The sequence below is a fragment of the Centroberyx affinis genome, unplaced genomic scaffold (genome assembly GCF_046629955.1).
Source record: "Centroberyx affinis isolate AG114_WGS23_722 - 3 ecotype Tasmania unplaced genomic scaffold, CSIRO-AGI_Caff_v1 ptg003635l_1, whole genome shotgun sequence".
Classification (NCBI taxonomy): Eukaryota; Metazoa; Chordata; class Actinopteri; order Beryciformes; family Berycidae; genus Centroberyx; species Centroberyx affinis.
In genome coordinates, this window is record NW_027281544.1 from 394,401 (window position 1) to 416,592 (window position 22,192).

Below are 22,192 nucleotides of genomic sequence, written 5' to 3' on the forward strand. Positions count from 1 at the left end.
TGAAGACCCACAATAACTGTGGACACAACTGGTTCAATCATAGCGGATCCAGAGTAGCTCTCACTCAGAGAAACTGTTTGAAACCACGCCTTGAGGATGAGGTCAGTCAGATATTACGTCCAGACCATAAGTAATTTCCTTCTGGCCTAATGACAGCTGTCAGTATTTTTGCGGAGAAGTCCCTGAGTTTTTATCCAATACTAACAATTTTCATATTCCCTCCCGCCTTCCCTCCGCAGGGATTCCCTGACAACCCAGCTGGAAGTCAGTCTGACCAAGGCCGACTCCGAGCAGCTGGCTCGCTCCATCGCTGAGGAGCAGTACTCCGACCTGGAGAAGGAGAAGATCATGAAGGAGCTGGAGATCAAAGACATGATGGCGAGACACAAGCAGGAGCTCGGCGACAAGGAGGCCACCATCAGCTCGGTGAGAGAGAAAGAGAGAGAGAGGGAGACAGACAAAGAGAGAGAGGGAAGGGGGGAAAGGAGAGCAAGGGAAGGAGGCAGATTGGGGAAGACGGTGGGAATGAGATATGATGGTATATTATGTAGTACATAATGTAGTGTATGATATAGTATATGATGGTATCTGAAGCCCTTTGAGACTTGACTGTGATAAAGGGCTCTATAAATAAAAAAGACTAGACTAGAATAGACTAGACAGGATCAGGAGGGTGATCAATAAAGAGCAAATATGATGATACCCTGTAATTTGGGTAGTTGGCAGTTTGGGTCAAATCATTTTCAATTGATTTAATTCAGGAAGTGGGTTTTCTTGAAATTCCAACACTGTAAGACTTTGGCCAGAATGAGGATCTTACATCCAATCCACCAAGAAATATTTAAGAACGGAGGCTCTGTTGTTATTATCTGAGTAGGACTTTAAATTTCCATTTGAATTTAGTCAAATGATAGTCCTGGTACAAATATGTTGTGACATGGTTTCCTCCAAGAAATCATTCAAATGGTTGTTTATCAAGTTATTAGGCGCACTCATCTCTCCCCTGACGCCCCCTACAGCTGGAAGAGTCCAATCGCACTCTGACAGTGGATGTGGCCAACCTGGCCAGCGAGAAAGAGGAGCTCAACAACCAGCTCAAGGAAATGCAGCAGCGTGAGTGTCTCTTTGAGCCAAGGACTACTGTAGTGCAATAGAGATGATGATGATGATGTCCCAGAGATGTAAAATTGTGTTTTACATGCCCAGAGGATTTACGGGGAACAAGTTTTAGAAATGTTGTAGAAATTTGTTGATAATCTTTTCTTCAGCAAGTGTCTGTTTGATTGGCTGCTGGCAGAGCTAGTTAACTCAAAGAATAATAACTCAAAGTATTGTATGTAATAGATGAAGACCTGGGGCTTTCCAACTATTCAACAAAATATGAAATATCTGAACACAGATGCTAGCAAAATATTGATCTTGAAAATTGCACTATGCTGTATGTTATCCAATAGTTATGGAAAGGTCATGGACTCTGTTATGTAAAAATATATAGGAGCTCTGTATTGATGTTTATATTCATCTCTCGCTGTTTATTCAGAGCTCCACAAAGCCAAGGATGGGGAGAAGCAGATGAACTGTGTCAAGATCTCCTTTGAAAAGCTGCTGCAGAATGAGAGGACACTAAAGATTCAGGTGTGTGGTTGTGTGTGTGTGTCAGGAAATGTAGGAGAAATATGGAAAATCAGTTTGATAATTTACAGATCTATCTAAAGTATGGAAAGAATCATTATTATACATTTGTAACTGTATCGTCGCTCCCAGGCCGTCAACAAGCTGGCCGAGGTCATGGCCAGGAGGGAGACGGTGCGGGGCGGTCACCGCGGCAACGAGACGGAGGTGCGCAGGAAGGAGAAGGAGAACAGGAAGCTGCAACTGGAGCTGCGATCGGAGAAGGAGAAACTCAACAGCACCATCATCAAATACCAGAGGGAGCTGAACGAGATGCAGGCGGTCAGTACGCCCACACTGGCAGCGCACCAGCGAATGGCATCACTCGATACAAAATGCCAACATAGCACCTGCTGCTTCTGTGAGATACTGACTAGGTGGATCTGGGAGTCCACTTCATGATGGGGGAGATGGAAATGAAGGGGATGAGATACTGTAAAAAAAAAGGAAGGGGATGAGATACTGTAGAAAAAGGATTTTATAGGGGCAATAAGCACGATTTTTGCTGCCCCATAGCACTAAATGATCAGGGGTTGATAGGGATTGTTGATCAGTACCAGTGACTCAACAGTTACTTTGCCAGGTGCTGAGATTTGCCCTTTCCCCGACTGGCATTTTCAGCTGCTCAACAATGGAGGACGGTGCTGCTGAGCAAGCGACGGGCGTCACAGGACATTTCAGCTGCAAAGGCTAAAACGCCTCGTTCTCAAGTCAAAACAATTCAGATGACAAAGCAGTATTATTATTCTAGTATTTTGCATTGTGATATATTACATCTTCGCTAGACGTTTCTGTTGGATCTCTGCTGTAATTAGCTAGCTTACTTGCCTCAATTGTGGAAATGTGACTTTATTGTTTGGGTCAGGTACAGGCTGCAGTAATTCAGAGATAAGTTGTAGCAATGTTGTTGCAATTCCTACTGGTCACTAGTAGAAGTCGTTAACGGTCATAGATTACCTAATGCCCCTTTAATCCTTGGACCAACAGAGACATGGATTGTGTAAAAGCGAGTGCAGCTGAATAGAGATTAGTAGGAGGAAGGATCTCTCTGTATTCCCATCTCTTCCATTGTGAACCAATACTGATTAGTCTCTGTTCATGTGTGTGTGTGTGTGTGTGTGTGTGTGGTGCAGCTGATAGCGGATGAGAGCCAGGTTCGTCTGGAGCTTCAGATGGCTTTGGACAGCAAGGACAGCGACATCGAGCAGCTGCGTTGCCAGATCACCTCCCTCAGCGTTCACTCCCTGGACTCCACCAGCATCAGCAGCGGCAACGACCTGGACATGGATGACGGATACCCAGGTAGACAACAATCTCATACTCATCACCTCATGATCTGGCACCAACATGTCCATTCAAATTCTCAATGCCCATTTCTCAAAGAAAAAAATACACGCAAACTCTTTCTGCACTTTCTGCATTCCTCTTTGTGCAGTCTCCCTTCCTGTGTTCTTCCTGTTTCCTTTCAGTCGCCTCCTGTTTTCACTTGCCGTCCCCTTTATCTTCCAGGCCAGTTGTTTTTGACCTTTTCCACTTATCCCCTCTTCCTTTTTTTGTTTTTGTTTTCCCTTATACACTTCCTTTCCCCTCATTTCACCTCAACACCTCTCCCCTGGGTGCGGCGCAGTGCGCATCACTCACTCCCACACCTCAGAGTCAATGTCCTTCACCTACCAGCGCACGCACAAATCGGTGTCCATCGGCACCCGGCCCGACCTCCGCTCGGCTCGCGCCCTCTTCGACTCGGACTCTGACTCCGAGGAAGAAGAAGGAGGCTGCGGGGGGGACGGGCGGGTGGAGGAGGGCCGCCGTCCCCTGGCCCTCACCTACGAGCAGCCCGCAGAGCCTGAGCGTGCAGGTGACCCTGCATGGTGGCTCAAACCTGGGTTGGGGTTCAGTCATTTCAAAATGGAAAATTGAAACTGCAATAATAATGGTAGTCCTGATTCTCAAACACTTTACAGCCTTTATCCACCAAAACATTTCCAGTGTTTTGGAATTGAGAGTGAAATACCCCCCCCAACTCTGGTTCAAGCCCGACAAAGTTCCAGCATAACCCTTCTCCTCCGTCTCTGTTTTGACTCTGTCTCTATCTCTGCTGTGCTTTAATCCTGTTTTATGTTCAGCAGACATGCAAATACTCAGCTTGACTTTCCCCTGCTGTGTTAAAATCAATTCCACTACAAGAGATGTGGGGAAAAAACATGTTTTCATCCACATTGTTGGACTGTTTGAGAGAGTGAAGTTTGCTGTGCGGCGTTACTCCTAAACTTAAAGGAATACCTTGACCTTTTAGGTTATTTTTCTTCACCAGGCACTTGTGGGAAAACATTTTTGTATTTGTCCCTTTGTTTCCTCAGAGTGGCTTGTTAGCATTATTAGCATTTGTTATTGAAATCAGGTTTGAGGCTGTCTGTGCCCCTTGGTTTCAACGAGGAAACGTTTCCCACAATGCGATGAGTGTGTGGTGAAGGAGAAAAAAAAAAGCTGCCACCTCAGTTTCAAAATGTCACAGTATTCCTTTAAGCTCTTCACACAATCAAAGGCAGCTCTCCCTTCTGTGTGAACATCTTCCCGTTTCCTCTCCATAGACACCAGACTGGAGGGCTGGCTCTCCCTGCTTGCCAAGAACACAAAGCGATTTGGCTGGGACAAAAAGGTGACATCCCCATCATTATTCCTTGTCTCCACAGATTATTTTTTTTAATCACCATTGCTATAGTGTCATTTTTCCCAATAACCTTTTTTTTGCCCTTGCCCCCTCCCCCCTCTCCCTTTTGTAGTATGTGGTGGTGAGCAGTAAGAAGATCCTGTTCTACCACAGTGAGCTGGACAGAGAGCAGTCCAACCCCTTTATGATCCTGGACATCGAGTGAGTCACTCAAACGCCCTCCTTCTGTCCTGTGTGCACAGTTTGAGTATTTCGCTGTAACTCTGGCTTCAATATTTCACTATAACTGTGTCTTCAGCATACACAATGATTTTCTGCACACTTAGTGGAGATAAGAACCCATTGTGATTCGCTGCAAATGCTTTATTGTTTTTTGTGCATCAACAAAAGTCACTGGAGTGTGATCCAAGAAAATAGTCTTCCTTCTGTCAGTGTTTGTAGTCGTTATTGTGGTGGGAACACAGTCATTCTGTTTACTTAGAATGATTTAAATCTCTCTATACTTTAATCATTACAGTTATTGTCCTAGGTGAGAAGGAGGCTTAACTCTGCCATATCTCTCCCTCACACAGTAAGCTGTTCCACGTCCGCTCAGTCACTCAGACCGATGTGTACCGTGCAGAAGCCAAAGAAATCCCAAGGATATTCCAGGTAATGTAATCATATCACATAAATAATACATTTTTCTCAGTGAGCTTGTTATTCTGGGAGCTATCCCATAAACTGAGACCCCCCCCCCCCCGTTCCCTTTTCTTTCTGTCCCCTCTCCCTCTTTGCCAGCGTGTCGCTATAAATCAGGTTTGTTTTTCTCAATTTCACCTGTCCGCTCCAGTAAAGCTTCAATAAAATTGCCTTCTCCTCCCGTTCCCAGATCCTGTATGCCAACGAGGGAGAGAGCAAACGGGACCAGGAGTACGCGGTGGAGCCGCTGCCCTTCGGCGAGCGTCCCTCCTACATCGGCCACAAGGGCCACGAGTTCATCCCCACGCTCTATCACTTCCCCTCCAGCTGCGAGGCGTGCACCCGCCCGCTGTGGAACGTCTTCAAGCCCCCGCCGGCCCTCGAGTGCCGCCGCTGCCACACCAAGTGCCACAAAGACCACGTGGACCGAAAGGAGGAGGTCATCGCGCCTTGCAAGGGTGAGTCTACTGAGTCGAGGGTTCACACAGAATTCATATAGAGCTTTTTCATGTCACCATGGTACCATGGTGTCTCTAATGTTCGTTTGGAGTATAGGTATATGGCAAGCCAAATGGGTCAAAACATGTACGCATTTACATGTTACCTACATAACAAACGTGTTTTGATAATGACCAATCGAAATGACTTTACTCTTGGATGCACCAATCACATTCTTTTCTGAACATTTCTTTAGATATGTACAGAGAAGAATGTGATTGGCCAGTCTGACAGTGAAATTGTTTTGATTGGTCATTATCAAATGTGTTTGTTATGTGAGAAAAGCGTAATGTATACACGTTTTTACCCATTTGGCAAGCCATATATAGGCCTACATGTTTTCACCAACAGTGGGGTTCCTAAAATCTATGTAGTGATGCAGGTGGCAAAACAATTTACAAATGCATTTTAAAAACTAATTTATTAAAACATGAACTGTACAAGCCTGTGTGCATATGTATATAACGCACAAAAAATGCATCCAAAGTGCACTGAGCTAAGCTATGTTGCTTGATTAACTAAAATGCGAAATTTAGTAAGTATAGGAAATCCATCAAACACCATCAATCTGCTTTTTTTCTGCTGCTGCCATTTGTTCTGGAATTATGACTTAAACAATATAAAATTTGTTGACAATTTATCAGTTGACTATCATCTTTATTTAATAACAGAAGTATACAGAGTAGGCGCAGAGTTCTAAGCCTCTCCACACTAGGCAACACCCACTGCCTCTCCTGATTATGTGACTGGTTGAGAACTGGCTTGGCTGATAGATCTAACAGATGGGCTGGAAGATTCCTAAACAATTACAGTAACATACTGAAAGATCTCATCCAAATGAAGTTTAGCCTGCGTGACACAGTTAGGCAATTATCCATCAAAGAGTGATGTTGAGTTGGCTGCCAAAAATCATGAAAAACGCCTTAAAAACCACAGAACCATGTGAGCGGTACATCAAATGAATTGATCTCTCAGTGAAAGGAAAGAAACCTTCCTCATCCCTGCTTGCAATACATGCCCTTTAATCCATATTTTATCTGTTTTCTTCTACAGTGAACTACGACATGTCCACCGCCAAAGAGCTGCTCCTCCTGGCCAACTCTCAGGAGGAGCAGCAGCGCTGGGTCAGCCGGCTCATCAAGCGCATCCCCAGGAAGCACCCGACCACCAGCCCCACCTCCGCGGCGCAGGCCCACCCTCCCGAGCCGACGTCGCGCTCCTCTCCGCTCATCTCCCCCCGCCATTCACCCAGGGGCTCCCCTCACTTGTCGTCCCACCGCGGAGCCATCAAGGTCCAGCCCAGCAGCAGACAGCAGCAGCCTGCAGGGAAGCCCAGGTGAGGGACTCTCCGGGCTTTTACTGGGTTCACAAACTGTTTGCATTTAAGTTAGTCCCTCGCAACTTTCGCCCATGTTAAAATCCAGTTTATTTCTGTAGTCTTTTCATCTGACTGCATTGACTGTTCACACACCATTAGACAATCTCATTCATAAACTCACACTCACTGCGGCTACTATGCTGTCTAGTGCAGTAGAGTGCAATAGAAAGGGCATAAAGCTGTGGCTGACACAAGCAAGCTTATTGAACCTTTAGTACTTGCATAATGCTACATGCAGGATTAATGCTCCAACTGGGCCTAGATAGCCACACACTAATGCTTTGAGCACATCACATCCCCCAATAGTTCTTTCCCATTAGAGTCTATCACATTTGTGTTAATGGCAAGGAAGGAAGCAAAGGTACCAAACCTCTAAGGGAGTTGCTGACGGTATCGTTCTTGTTTTCTGCACATAAGTGTGACTGATTAAGACACACTCAGTATGCCCTCTCACAGCTCAGCCACGACTAACCGGCTCTCATCCCCCAGCGCTGGCCCCATGCTCCGCATCATCCTCCACTGACCTCTGACCTCTTCACCTCTGACCCTCACCATTCTAATGTCTCTCATGCTGGGAGACTGTAAGTAGCAGACCTGCAGTGTGCCTGTCCGTCCGCTGCACCGCTGTGCCACGCTGTGCCTATTAACCTGCCAAACTTCTCCTCACATACAGCAGCATATGTCTAGGCAGGAGTCATGAACTACTTACAACTCTGTACTGCCCCCTGGTGAACGAGGCATGTATTGTACCAACAGGTTTGTGTAGTACTGAAGGTTGACCCCCTTGGTGAACCCCGTACTGTTTCAGATTGCTTGAGTTTGGCCTGAAAGACTGGAGTTGGTCGTTGGATGATGTCGATGATGATGATGATATGTTCTTCTGAGGAAGAGAAAGAGGGGTTACAGAGGGTAACTGCACCTCTGCATGAGACGCCTCTGATAGATGTGTGTTTGCAGTTAGTAGGAGGCCTTCATGTGGCCAGATGCATGCTCTGTGGTTTTGAATTTGTGTCCAAATCAACGATGAACTTGATTTTTGCATATAGTTTACCTCTTGTAAATACACAGACCAAGATTATTCTCAATTCAGTCTGCTTTTTAGGCATATTTTACTTAAGCACTGTGTGGCTACTGGGTAGCTTCCTTTTTGTTATGTGTGTATTTGGTGTGGGCGTGCATTTGAAATCGTGCCATGCTGTTTCAAGCATCCCAGAATTTCACATCATTTTCATTCCCTCTCTTTTCACAGTTAACCCTGGCTGCTCAGAGATGTGTATTTTCACCAATGTGGATTATTGACCACGGTCTGGACGCAGTGCCTACATGTGTTGTTTGTTCAGGGACATGGACTGCAAAATGCCAAGCATGGACAGAAACATTCGCAGAAACTGGCTTTCATCATGGGAACTGGGACTCTCCATGTCACTTTTACAAGGACATAAACACAGTGTTCATCTAATGTATGATCTACAGTGAGACTTTCACCATCGGGAGGAAAAATGAAACACCTCAACACAAGCTGACAGACATGGACATTTTACCAGTATTTTCTCAGATACATTGACTCAATTAAATTTGGTTTTGTGAAGTTTTGTGTTAGGCATGTGTGTGAACATTTGTATATATGAGTGAGAGGTCTGTGTGTGTGTATTGCAGCACAGAAACTGTAGCTCACAGTATGTGATAGTTTTATTTTTATGGATACTATATATCTCAGCACATACTATATATTCTTGACCTGTAAATGTACGAATAGACAGTTTTAATGAATGGACGGTTTTACATCCTAGTCAGTCTTGACGTTCTTTGGACATATTTCAAGCAAAAACAAGCAAAAAATGTTACAGCACATGACAGAATAATGTGAACAGAAACAGTGTATTCCTATATATTTTCCTCTTGCCATTCATGACAAAATCAAATAAATACTGCTACCCAGACAAGGAATAATTAATGCATTCATATTTAAAAATGTGCAGGATTTTCTCGGTATATTGCCATGGGATGAAAGCCAGCAAAAAGGCTTGTCTGTCACCATAGCAAACAGCGGCCCTAATGATCCACTTTGTGCTTTTATGTAATATTTGGGAGCGCTCAGTCTTGATTCCACACAAAAAAAATCCCTTCCAGTATATTGTACATAATGCATCAAAAGCAGCAGAGACGGGCATAATGAAATATACTGACAGAGTCAAGCCCACAGAGGCGATAAAATGTAGCGCTAATGAATTTGGATTTGAGATCCTCCACAGGCTTGCTTTAAAGAACTGCAATAATAAATACAACACAGTATAAACAAAATCAAAAAATGTTTATCATGGTTTTCCTTTAATACTGGATTAAATTAAATGTCTTATTTAACCTAATGACTTTAACTTTTGAGACTTAAAAGACGTTTACTTGCTGATACCACACACATGCAAGTGTGTGTCCCATAAAATAATCTGAAAGATCAAAATCTGGTTTACTGGTAAAAAAGCTAGGACCTGCTAAAACCACTAAACCTTAATTAAATCTATCTTTAAGACCAGTGTGTAAGACCTCTGTCACTGGAATCATTTTTTTACTTATATCAGGAAAGTTGACTGATGACATATCTTCAACTGTCTTCAACTGTCTTCTACTGTCGCTAGTAGGAGAAGCAATTTGGGGTTCGGTGCTTTGCTCAAAGGCACTTAAACAGTAGATGTTGAGGATGGGGAGAGAATTTCTAATCCACCTTCCCCACCCAGATCATCCCAGCCTGTCTGGTATTCAAATCATCAACGTTCTGGTCACAAGCCAACTTCTCCAACCTCCCGTGAAACGTTGGGTTACAATCAGTCTTGCTTTTTGCTGCCTCGTCTGTAGTGGAATATGGTCGCCAGCACCCAGGAATTCAACGATGTCAAGACACAGATCCGCAGGAGAACTGGAGGAGCCGAAGACACCAGAGTCAGTATTGGCAAATATAGACCGCTCTATCCCAGTTGTAGAAACCAGAGGACCAGTACCCTTCTTCCTCATGGACAATGAATGGGAGACTGAGTTGTGGACTTATGCGTTCGTTAATGTTTGTCAGAATTTCTACTAACCAAACAAGCCTTATGTTAGTAGTAGTGCTGTCACTTCTACTTCCAAAATATAAATATAATTTGTAGCCCAAATACCCAGGGAAGGGGCAAGCGTTTCTCTCTTATTTAATTAAAATCTAACTTCTACAGATGGAACTGTCCTAGCGTATAGGAAAAACATGTTTCAAATCTAAAATTCAAGAGTATCCCACAGCAATTTGAACATGTGTATGCTAACACTCCATGTACAAATGCATTAGTCTTACATGTATATTCAACAGTATTGATTTTAACTACAAGCCAATATACTGACCCTGCTTGTCATCTGTTGTCATCAGCGTAGTGAATGTCCTTGCTGAAGGGGCACAAAATGTTTCATTCCAGAGAGAGATAGTCATCATTTGTGACACATTTGCTTACATACTGATAGCAGGCATGAAAGCAAAACTCGCTACAGAACTTCAGCAAAGTTTCTAAGTATGTTAAGACCTTTGGTTACGAAAATAGAAAGCTGAGGGTAGAAGCATTTGTAGTTACACAACAAAAATCTTTCAGAATGGATATACAGTGTTTAGAGTGCTTACCAAGGCAGGTGTAGGTGGACATGCCCCAGGAGAGGGCACTAACCTGGGAAGAGTCCTGGGACTGCCACAGAGACTGCAGCTGGACAAACTTACTGCTGGCACTGATGACAGTAGACACACTCTGAGAAGGAGAGAGAGCTGGTGTTATGAACAGGGATGCAGTAGATGGTAAACTCATCTACAATAAACCCAGTCTACTGTGCCTACACTTTTTGTGAAAGAGAGTTTAGTTTACCTACCATTTTATCACTGATTTTGAATGTTCATTTTGAAGCCACAAGCAGTTTGTGAATTTGAAAGTGGACAGGGACTTTTTTCCCCACAAGAACGATATCAAGGGGGCAGTTGGAAGTTAGTTTTTGTCTGTTTCATGTCCTCGTTCTGTCTGGTCTCAGGTCACAGATTCAACTCGCGGCTTCACAGATCAAATGACAACTGAGTGAGACTGAAGCATTCAAAGTACAACTACGAGAGCAGTACAACTACAAAAGCTCACCATGACCATATCAATGATCCATCCCTGTACTGTCAGTAGTTGCCATCCGCATACAAATCTGGAGGAAAAAATTAAAGACTACAACAGGTGGGATGAACCATTCAAAGCATATGACTACATATGACTAAAAAATATGATGGTGTATTGATATTAAAGTATGGTTATGGTTATAAAGGACACAGATCTGATTCCCAGCATTAGAGGATACAGCACGCTGTAGGCGAGGCTCTGTCTCAAACTGCCGCTGTAGTTGAGGAGGAGAATCAGCAGGATGGTGTCTGAAATAGAGGAGGGTTGGATTTCATTTACTCTTGTGGTATTGTTACAATCCTGATATGAGGATCATATTGCTCAGATATCAAAGCAAAGTATCCTTGACAAAAAATCAATAGATATATAATATCCAAGGCTATCATGTTCCTGTAGGGACTGTAAGTGTGACTGTGGCACTCCAGAGTGAGTTTATAGTGACCTTATCACACTATGGTATCACAATAACATTCCCATAATATTGCTATAGGGACTTGGGCTATATTTTCTGTGCCATTTGTTTAGTATCCTTTTAAAATGTATTAATATGTTTTGTTGCTTCTTGTTTATATAGGACTACATTTCATAAGAAGCATGCATGACTCAGTGAACAGAGAAATAGGAGCCACAGTACCTTGCAAAATCAGTGCTGGAAATTCAATGTATGTGGAAATTGGATGGTTATGATGCCGCTGGTAGGTCACAAACACAATATATCTGGAATGAAAATAACATTTTGTCGAAAAATAATTATAATATTATTATAATGGGGACTAATGCCATATCTGTAGGCTACTCAAGTGAGTTTAGTGACCTTATCCTACTCTGATCCCCTATGATAGGCTATTACTATGTCTGTGCTGTCATTTTTCTCTATATTAACTGCATATTTAAAATGTTTGATGTAGCCTGTTCTTTAAAGTTTGGCTTTACTATGGTAGTGCTATAGTGTAAGGGTACTGTTGGGACAAAGCGTTAAAAAAAATAAGTAATTAAAAGCGCAGTGATATTTTCAAATGGACGACCAGCAGCCTGTTTGCCCCTCTGCTGCCCTTCACCCTCCACCGGCCCATCCGCCTCCAGCTGACCTTTACTGTACAGTATGGGACTGTCGGAGTTACAGGGTCCCACAGCTGCAGAGCTATACTGAGAGCAGAGGATGAATGTTTTCAGTCTTTGACCCCTCTCCTTCAACTCCTCTCATGTCTTGTGACTGACTGTCTCTGCAGTGTCACTTTACAAAATCATGTCACCATCGTTATAAACAATGTCGTTAATATCGGCCTACGGTATAGCTAGCTAGCCGGTCATTATCGCAAAATAGGCCCCGACAGGGTGATTCAATTATGACCCCGACGCTAACTAAATTATCCCGCTTATATTATATGGCTACATATCAAAGACATTAATCGTTGATAAGAAATATTGATTTAAAATGACTACAAGCTAAAGTAAACTTGCAAGCTTCCGCCAAAAATAGTCTGGAAGTAGACTTATCTAATAATCAAGGTAGTAGCCTAATCAAGGTGTAACGCCTTGTGTCGCGAGCTAATTTGATTAGACACGAGCAAAATGGACCGGACTTGCCTGCGCATGCCTGCGGAGTGATATGATTAGATGTGAAACAGCGGAGAAATAACAGACCTCACAATACCTTGAAATAACAAGTAGCCTACTCAAATGAAAATATAACTTGTGAATAAAAAGTCTAGGTATTTACATTAAAGTAAAGGTTACTGGTCAGGTTGAGACTTAATTAAATTGAACCGTATGGGCCTGCTCTGTTCTCAACAGCTGAGAGACTGACATCTTGCACCAGGTTACTGTCTTAGACAGAAAACAAACAAAACAGCAGATATAGAAATGTTTTGATGCTCGCTTGGTATAATTACTCTTGGCTCAATTATGTCCAACCCACACCTACCGTTACATAACACCAATTAGAGGGGCAGTTCAAAGAAAACAAACAACAACAGTAAAAATCTCCAGTGAAAAACTTACTTAGAAGAACATCACACATTAGATGAGGCACACCGTGCGCATCTCGAGATGGCCTGCTTTCAGCCGAAGCAATGCAGAGACTGAGTGCAATTGTCTGGTCTCCCTTACTTACCCTGCCAACTCGAGCAGTAAGCCCGTTAAGCTCAGACCTTTGGACGACTTCGCTTTCGTCAGGATGAGAATCTGTGGGAGTTTAAGAACCAGACAAATCAGAAATGTGCTGTACGTGGCGATGTTTAAAAGAGCGCCGTGCACTTCCATCGCCTCTATAGTGCAGCTTTGCAGTGAGCTGAAGTGTGTCGCACAGGCAGAGGCTTGACAGGTGACAGTAATACCCAGAACATGAGAGCCTGTTCAGAAAAAACATGCAGGGCAGCTATAGGACTGGCTGTCCAGTTACAAAAGCAACATATTGTCCTGTTGATATGTGTGATGGCCTTTTAACTTAAAGTGATTCAACAGTTCTTTACACATTCCTTATGAAAATTCTTTAAGAACTATATGCCAAACTATAATACATTTTAGATACAAATATCACAGCAAAACTATAAAATAGGCCTATCTATAATATCCTATAGAAATATTAAAGTGATACCACAGGAGATTAAAAAAAAAAATGGTATAAAAGACAATATAAGGCCACAGACATGTTACAAATCCAGAAATATTATAGGAATATTTCAGTGATTCTCCAAAAGTGTAATATCTGACTATAGTTTATTTCAAGGAACTATCAGAATTATGCCAGGATAGGTCTGTCTCTATCTTGCAAGTGCATGTGGAGTGAGTGGGCTTGACTGAAATAAATCTTTCAGAACAGCCTAAAGCAAACTGGCACTCATCATACATAATGTAATGGCTCATCGTGTTGCCCAACTGCTTCAAATCATATTTCACACTGCCGGCCTAATCTATTCTCCATCAGCTCTCAGACTCTATGTTCTAATTTGTTATATAGCATTACTGTACCAACCACCATGACCTACAGTTGTAGGGGGTTGCAAGGAGCCTCATCATCACCATCATCATCAACACCATCATCACCATCAGTAATCTACCCACACCTGAAGTACATCTTTTAATTCCTCAAATTATTTATTTTTCCTAAAGTTTTTAAATGTAGATTTAAAAAAGAAAAATGTCTTTCTTCTCATGTCCTAGCCATTCACTCATGAATCATATAGGCAAAAATCAAAACATATGTATCTGTAACCTTCCTCATTATTTTATCATTTTATCAAGAATGCACCTTGTCACATTAAAAAAAACTTTTTTTTTTTTACAGTGTCTTTTTTTGAGGCTTGATGCCCTAACTGGTATGTGGACTCCTTCTCTCTTTTGATGGTGTCTTTGAACTTTGTTTTTTCAGCCAACGCACCCACAGTAATCATTAGTCAACAACACAGGCGCAATATCAAACATTTTCAAGTTGTCAAGAATGAAAACATATCTCGGCCTCAGTGTGTACAGCAAAAGTCATCTGTCTTTTTTTATTTGGCTCCTTGCTGCTCTTATGGTTTTGGTGTCTTTTCATGGCAAACTCTCTTGCCTAGCGTTTTGCAAATGTTACTTGAGAACATCCCATAGTGAGCTGTAAAGGAGTTCCCCTCACTTCTGACGGTCTCCCTATGAAAATCACTTCATTGACAATTTCCCCCAAAATTCTAGTCTTGGCAGCATTTAAACCCTCAAGGGACACCAAAACTCTCCACTGAAACCCATACTGATGAAATCCTTTTAGGTGGTTAGCAGCTCCTTAAAATACATTTTACAGAATGGTTTTATATAGCTGTGGTCAGGGAGGAACCATCATCATATCAGCCAAAATCTGATGTTTAATAAAGGCCAATATTGGCCCGATGTATTGGCAAACCGGTATGTTGGTCTATCCCTCCTCTGAACTCTGCGGTCTACAATAACTGCAGATTGTCTTACCTGCTTCTCACAAGCAAGTGACTAAGAGAGTTTCCTACCTGCTGGATCACAGCCTGCTGAGTCACATCCCTGCAGGTTTACTGGACCAGCTGTCCTCTATTGAATCTGGACCAAGCAGGGAGCCCCTGGTCCTGCAATGAGGAGATGGGTTATCTGTATGAAATTGTTCTTCATGAATTCAGATGAAGATGGAAAATACGTTTTCTCCATCATCTATCACCTGTGTGCGTCCCAGGACTCTAACAGATCAGTCAATCACATCACTGAGAGTGAAATAGACATGAATATTGTATAGAGTACACTGCTCTGCTGCCACTGTGTGTGTGTGGGTTAAAGAGAAGGAAAATGTGTGAAGGAGGGGTATAGTTCTTTTGCTATTTTCCATCATAACAAATAACATTAATCATGGGAAATATACCTCTTTAAGTATTACTCTGACTTTTTAGAGTAATGTTGCTTTTTATGTCAATTTCTGTGTTATTGTTAATTTATAATAAACTTCGAAAAGTCAGTCCAAGTTTATGAAGAACTTTGCAGGAAACTAGAAACACAAAAACTGATAAAGACATGGATAATAAAAGTACAAGTAGAATACATGTATAGCCCAAACTCCAAATAACAAGCACCAGACTGTAGCTGAGAGTTAAGGTAGTTTGTGGGCAATACTGAATAAATGGATCCTGAGTCTGGATTTTGTCATTATTTATGGAATACATTGACATTTTGAATTTAATTGGTTATTTGTCCTCCACTAGACACTTTGCATGTTCCTGCTTTAGTTTCCCTAAAATGGCATATTAACATTGTGGGCATGCCTCATCTTAGCAGTGTACCTTGGATTAAATGAGGAATACGCACAATGCTAACAAGCAAATGGAAAATGTTTCCCCCAATGTGAGACGTTCGTTGGTGAAGTAAAATAAGTAACTAAAATTCAAAATGTCAAGGTATTCCTTAAAGATGCAAACTGGTCTTAGACAAGCACACAGGTGACGGGTCCAAAACTGTTTGGGTGGGTAAAGCTTACTGCTATAGAACTGTCAGACAACCTGAAATTGTTTGCATCTTGAGCTATGGATTTTGCAGTTTTGTTTGCAATTGTTGAGCGAAAACGCTGTATCTTAAAAAAGTTTTCAGATTTTTGAATTGATTTTCAACAAAGAAAATCAAATAAATCTTATTTTCAGATTGATGATCATGGATTTTTCATATATTATCATGGGTGTTGAATCTTTAAAGCACAACGTAAAAACAGTTACAAGGTTTTTACACAATCTCAGCATCATGGTGTATGCCAACTAATCAAAAATTGCAAAATAAGACATATATTATAAACTAAATGGTTGATTTTAGCTCTATAACCTCTTTCTCTCTCTCTCTCTCTCTCTCCTTCAATCCCTCCCTCCAACCTCTTTCCAAAAATCCAAAGTACAAAATAATGTAAACACCTAACTTATCTTCCGTTAGTAGCAAACCATCAGACATTCATGAACTTCAAAAGTGTAACCTTCCAACATTTCAGAAGCACAGACTTCAACAGCATATTTCAGCATCAAAAACACACACAAAAAAAAACATATTTTTTTGTTTATGTTTCAAAAAACCAACAAAAACTAGGTTACCAGATCTGGTACTTTCCCTGCAGGTTTGTGTCATACAGCCTTTTGCAACTGTCTGTCCTTGGCAAATGACAGCAGAGTGACGGGTCCTTGTTTACTCAATAAATAATGATTATGTCTGTGGGAATCTGCTCCCCAAATGACACGGTATGTTGCAAGTGAGGACTGCTGAATCTGATATAAGGAGCAGTTTGGCTGACATTCATTCGGTTTAAGCTTCAAAACAACAGTAAGTTTGATTTTGTTATTCATGTTACTGGACATTACGTGCATGGACTGTAAATGATTAGTCAACTGAACTGGTCTTATTTGTGGTCAAATATTTTGCATCGGTTTGGTCATTGTAAAAGGAAATATCTTATATATATCTTTAAGTTTTCTGATGTGTCGTTTTCCTCAGAATTAAAACTACTCCTCCTTTCTTGTCTCCTAGTAATGAAAACCTGGTGCAGCCTTGCTTTCCTGTGGCTGGCATATTTTGGCCATGGCACTCTGTCTTGCCCGGCACTTTGCAAATGCTACCACAGAAGTGCCGAGGTGGTCTGCAATGAAGTTCCCCTGACCGAGTTCCCCTCCGAGGGTCTCCCGGAGAACACCACCCTGCTGACAATCCAGTTCACCAACATCACCTCCATCTCCGAGCACCACCTGAGCGCCACGCCCCTGCTGCAGGGGCTCCACTTGTACAGCAACAAGCTGAGGAACCTCTCCTCCAATCTTCTCCGGGGCGTTCCTCGCCTCAACACCTTGGATCTCACAGAGAATCAACTGGTTCACCTGCCTCCCGATGTCTTCAGCCATGCCCCGCTCCTCAGTCTGGTGCTCAAGAACAACATGATTAGCAAAGCGGATGCTGAGTGGCTTCCCGACAACAGCAACCTGACCTGGCTGGACTTGTCCGGGAACCGTCTGACGGAAGTTCCGTCGGCTCTGCTTCGGAAGCTGCCCCATCTGGAGAACCTGGACCTGTCCTACAACCGTCTGGAGAAGATCCCCGCGAATTCCCTGGACCCGCTGACCAAGCTTGAGAGGCTTAACCTGAAGGAGAACAAGCTAGGCAGCCTGGATGCGTCTGTATTTCGGAACACCCGTAACCTGACGTACCTGTTCCTCCCTCAGAACCGGCTCGAGAAGCTCCCCCAAAGCCTTTTCCAGGGCCTCGCTCAGCTCAGCGTCCTGGGTCTGGAAGACAACCTGTTGAGTCATATCCCGTCAGGTCTGCTGGACCAGGTGTCTTCTTTGGATGAAGCGGGACTGGACTTGACCACCAACCCCTGGCTGTGCGATGGGAAGGTTGAGTACCTGTGGAGATGGCTGCAGAAGAACAAGAAGCACGCTTTCCTAGCAGAGAGCATCATATGTGCTAAACCTCAGTCTCTAGCGGGACGCCCTGTTGTGTCACTGACAGAGAGCGAGCTAAACCTCCAGTCTTAACTCATCTCATCCTCTTACCTTTCATTATGTGATATGCTAGTAAATCATCATTCAGTCTGTCTCGGCTGTCTTAAAAAATGTAATCACTGAAATCATCTTTTTTATCGGTGCAATGTAAGTTTAATAAAATATAAAATATAAAGATAATGTGAGTGAAGCATTCTTGCTTTGAGGATTTTCTGTCTGTCCTGAAACTTTTTTTAGGGTTTAAACGTGTTGTCAACTGATCAGATGTTCTTTACAAGATGATATGCAAATAACAAGAATGTGTGATTTTGAAAACGGAGGAAAGGATATAATGAAATAAACTTTTCATCAATTACTTTTTATTTCATTTTTTATTTCATTTTTTTTTATAATACTATGAATAAACTATTCTTACAGGGATGAAAATAGAAGTTAAAAATATTGATTTGTGTGTGGCAACATCTTTTTGGAAAGTACAGAAAAAAAAAATCACTCACCGATTGAAGAACAGGATTGTTTGCTTGGCTTTGTTTATCTCTTGCGACATTTCCTCCCCACGCATTGCTGGGAATGAAAAAGACACAGGAGTGACATTATATAAAAGCAAGTCCGCCATCACAAACAGAGGGAATTCTGCTGTGCCTCTCAGGTAAGATGAGACATTTATGATCATACTGAGTAACAAAATATTTTACAAGTTAGTACAAGACAAAAAACTGGAATTTAGGACAGGAATATGGAATATGTATGGATGTTTTCACAATGCAATAAGAATGTCTTCACACATACAACTTATATTACTGCACTCTTCTGATATCCTATACTTTAACTCTTATATCCTGTACTCTCATGTTTTTTCTGTGCAGTGGTTTAAAGATGAACCTGTGGCTGCTCCTGGCTCTCATTGTTCTGGCTGACTGCCGTTGTCAAAAACAAGGCACCCAATGCTGCCCAGATCTGTGCTCCTGCTCACTTTCGGGGGCAGAGGTGGTTTGCAGCCAAAGTTCCCTTACACATTTTCCCGTAGAAGATTTATCTCGCGACACCACTCAATTATCCATCCAATCCACCAACCTCAGCATTATCACAACCAGTCATTTGAGTGCGGTGCCGCTTTTGAACAAGCTCCATCTGTACCATAACAAGCTGCAGAGCCTTCCCTCTGACCTGCTGAGAGGCGTTCCTCGCCTCAACACCTTGGATCTCACAGGGAATCAACTGGTTCACCTACCTCCCAATGTCTTCAGCCACACCCCGCTCTTCAGTCTGGTGCTCAAGAACAACCTGATTGAAAAAGCGGATGCCGAGTGGCTTCCTGACAACAGCAGCCTGACCTGGCTGGACTTGTCCGGGAACCGTCTGACAGACGTCCCGTCAGCTCTGCTTCATAAACTGCCCCATCTGGTGAATCTGGACCTTAGTGATAACAATCTGAAAGAACTGCAAGCGGACGCACTGGACCGCCTGCACCATTTAGAGTCCCTGAACCTTGCCGGTAACAATCTAAGCACCCTGAGACCCACAACCTTCACCAACACCCCACAACTAACTCAACTGTTTCTGCAGGAGAATCGGTTACAGGAGCTTCCTGCGACCCTGCTGCAGGGCCTTCAACACCTGAAAATGCTGCTGCTCAATCAAAACCAGTTGCGGCAGCTCCCTTCAGGTCTGCTGGGTGAGAGAGACTCCCCAATTTTGGTGATCTTGACAGGAAACCCCTGGGTGTGTGATGAGAAGATGGAGTATCTGTGGAAGTGGCTCAGTATCCATCCCCAGAATGTCTTCTTTCTGGAGGAGGTGATATGTGCTGGACCCGAGGCTCTCAAACGTCGACAAGTGGCCTCTTTGACTGAGAATGAGCTTGGTCTTGTAAAATGAAGCAAGATTCATAATTAGCAATGGGATGGATCAGAAAAGATGTGCATATTTAGTTGCATTATTCATGATTTAGCCTCCAAATTCCATTAAAATCTTATGTCAGATTAAGAATTATTGATACTCCACTGTTGTTCCCCTAAAGTATACTGATTCATCCCTTGTGTCCAATACTGTCATTTCAACTTATTACTTATAAATCAGTTTCCTTGGTTTCTCATGTTAATTCACCTAATTTCCCTTTTTAGTTTGTTCTCTCTTTCTCGCAATCTCTCTTTGACTTCATTATTTGGATATTGTCCAGCCCACTGGGTGGCGTAAGACACACAATAAATTTTCAAAAGCAATGAGCTGGACAGTCACTGAGCCTCATTTATAAGAGACTTTTATGTACCAATTTTGTGCTTACTAAATCCGAGCCAAAAGGTGTGTTACGAAAAATTAATATTGATGCCAAAACTTGTAGGTTATATTGATTTTTCAATTTTCTGTGATGTATCACAAGATAAATCATGATCATTTTTCAAAGTATGAATGCAATAGATGTTTTCATCTTTGAAATGATTGAAATATGGAATGAAGGATGCAATCAAATAACATTTTTAGAAATGAGGAGCATTCTCCAGCACACACTTTTCTATGATGAAGCAAAGAAATGGACATCAACGGTGGCAGAAAATCACAGGATATTCAACCAAACAGCTCTCTTCCTACCTCGTCTTAATGTGGTTTCAGATTCTTATGGTGGATCCTTACTCTCCCAGTTCTTTCTCACTTGTTAGATGCATCATAGACCGCAGCATTGTTTCAGTCTTGCCCTTTTGTTTTTAATGATGTTGTGCATGTGGGAGTGTGTGGGCAGTGCAACGGTTGAGTCTTCCAGCTCAACTCATCTGTATGTGTTTGCATCGCTCTGTCTCTCTTTCCTTGTGTCTGTCTCTCTCACTCATGCTGTGTGTGTGTGTGTGTGCATATGTGTGTATGCCCTCTGTATGCCCACGGTCCCCCTGTCCTCAGGAAGCCTTGATTACTGTGAGTGCGCCAGACAGTAATTTATGACTCTTATAAAACATAAAGCATTGCCTCCTCTAGAGGCCGTTACTTATGAAAATTAAACCTTGTTCGTAAAAGCTCCCCAAAGAACAGAACCAAAACTCAAGAGGTTTGAAGTGTGTGTCCTGTTCTCCTCCCTCAGCTTCACTGGGTACACAGCGCTACTCATTCCAAAGGTTAAAGGTTAAGGTCGAATCCCTAGACCGGCTGGGAAAATCTGGTTGGAGAAATGTGAATGAGTGTGTTCTCCCTGATTCAGCCAAGGTAGTCTTGACCGAGGCACCACAATTGATTGATTGATTGATTAATCTCTGATGTCTGATTAATCTCCATCTGCTCCTTTGAGCTCCCAGGCGTGGCGCTTGTAACCGCTGAGGCAGGGTGTCACAGAAAAAGAGCATGCGTGTTCAGCATACGTTCCTTGGGTAGGTATAGGTAGTCCTCCCTCCTCCCTGATCAGTATGGGGGAGCGGAGCATGTTGTCTGGCAGCCTGCCGCTGTGATGACGGACTGATGGTGAAATAAAAAGGTCACTGGCAAAGGTTTTCATGCACGTAAAAATCACTTTGGCCTTTCTGACTTTGAGCTGTAATAACTGAGACGGGATCATGTCTGTTAGCTGCTCATGATCGCATAATAGTGGACCAATTAATGTTGACATTTTTGTCATAATTGGCCGGTGGAAAATGGACACCTCGACATTTTTAAAATGATTTTTCCAGATAACAGACTTAATTCAGTTGCATCTTTGCAAGTCATCTTGATTTTGTTTTATTATTGTTTTATTTTGGAGTGAGATGATTTTCTTTTTTTCGTACTTGCACACAAATTAGCAACTTATTTCTCTTCTTTCTGTTTTTTGACTTAAATTTATTCTGTTCATGTTTTTATCCCTTTGCTTTTACATTTCATTACTGTGCAAATAAACTACAACTAAATAAGTGACAGTATCGTGAAATTATTTCTTCACCCACTCCTGTGAAACAGCTTGTTAGCATTAGCTTTCCTAATTCAAGCTAACAGTATTGCTATAGTAGCTTCTAGCTAGCTCATTAGCTCGCTTTTTCGTGTTTTTAAGATACATTTCAATACAAAATGATAATGCTGAATGTTAATGAGAGAAAGGTGTATTGGGAAAGCTGAATGGCCATTATAGAAACTTTTTTTCCTTGTCATGACAAATGCCATGAAAAAACAGAATAAAATCCCAAATTTCAAAACATCCCATTCCTTGATGCCCAAAGTC

At 42.3% G+C, this 22,192-nt stretch overlaps 4 protein-coding genes across 4 annotated transcripts in view; 3 read left to right on the plus strand and 1 right to left on the minus strand.

Annotated features, from left to right (window-relative positions):
* The window catches only part of LOC139661868 (rho-associated protein kinase 2-like), a 35,017-nt gene extending 25,866 nt beyond the window's left edge, over positions 1–9,151 (plus strand). Inside the window, exons 22-32 of the mRNA XM_071540435.1 lie at positions 240–426; positions 1,020–1,113; positions 1,541–1,635; positions 1,765–1,953; positions 2,805–2,973; positions 4,263–4,330; positions 4,455–4,543; positions 4,915–4,993; positions 5,214–5,481; positions 6,575–6,857; positions 8,149–9,151. Of these exons, the coding sequence (XP_071396536.1) occupies positions 240–426; positions 1,020–1,113; positions 1,541–1,635; positions 1,765–1,953; positions 2,805–2,973; positions 4,263–4,330; positions 4,455–4,543; positions 4,915–4,993; positions 5,214–5,481; positions 6,575–6,857; positions 8,149–8,152 (1,525 nt within the window). The 3' untranslated portion in view covers positions 8,153–9,151. The remainder of the gene's footprint in view (positions 1–239; positions 427–1,019; positions 1,114–1,540; positions 1,636–1,764; positions 1,954–2,804; positions 2,974–4,262; positions 4,331–4,454; positions 4,544–4,914; positions 4,994–5,213; positions 5,482–6,574; positions 6,858–8,148) is intronic.
* Positions 9,152–9,551: 400 nt separating this feature from the next.
* Positions 9,552–13,324, minus strand: LOC139661862 (solute carrier family 66 member 3-like). Its single transcript, XM_071540426.1, has 7 exons — positions 13,176–13,324; positions 11,697–11,779; positions 11,241–11,310; positions 11,033–11,090; positions 10,537–10,657; positions 10,266–10,307; positions 9,552–9,810 (listed from the first exon to the last, which is right to left on the minus strand). Exons 1-7 carry the CDS (start codon positions 13,322–13,324, stop codon positions 9,719–9,721), a joined length of 615 nt encoding a protein of 204 aa, XP_071396527.1. The 3' UTR covers positions 9,552–9,718.
* Positions 13,325–17,052: 3,728 nt separating this feature from the next.
* Positions 17,053–18,051, plus strand: LOC139661863 (leucine-rich alpha-2-glycoprotein-like). The gene has a single exon (XM_071540427.1). It carries the CDS (start codon positions 17,053–17,055, stop codon positions 18,049–18,051), a length of 999 nt encoding a protein of 332 aa, XP_071396528.1.
* A 588-nt stretch (positions 18,052–18,639) lies between these two features.
* On the plus strand, positions 18,640–19,896 carry LOC139661864 (leucine-rich alpha-2-glycoprotein-like). The gene is made up of 2 exons (XM_071540429.1): positions 18,640–18,667; positions 18,885–19,896. Exon 2 carries the CDS (start codon positions 18,895–18,897, stop codon positions 19,894–19,896), a length of 1,002 nt encoding a protein of 333 aa, XP_071396530.1. The 5' UTR covers positions 18,640–18,667; positions 18,885–18,894.
* The last annotated feature ends 2,296 nt before the right edge of the window (positions 19,897–22,192 follow it).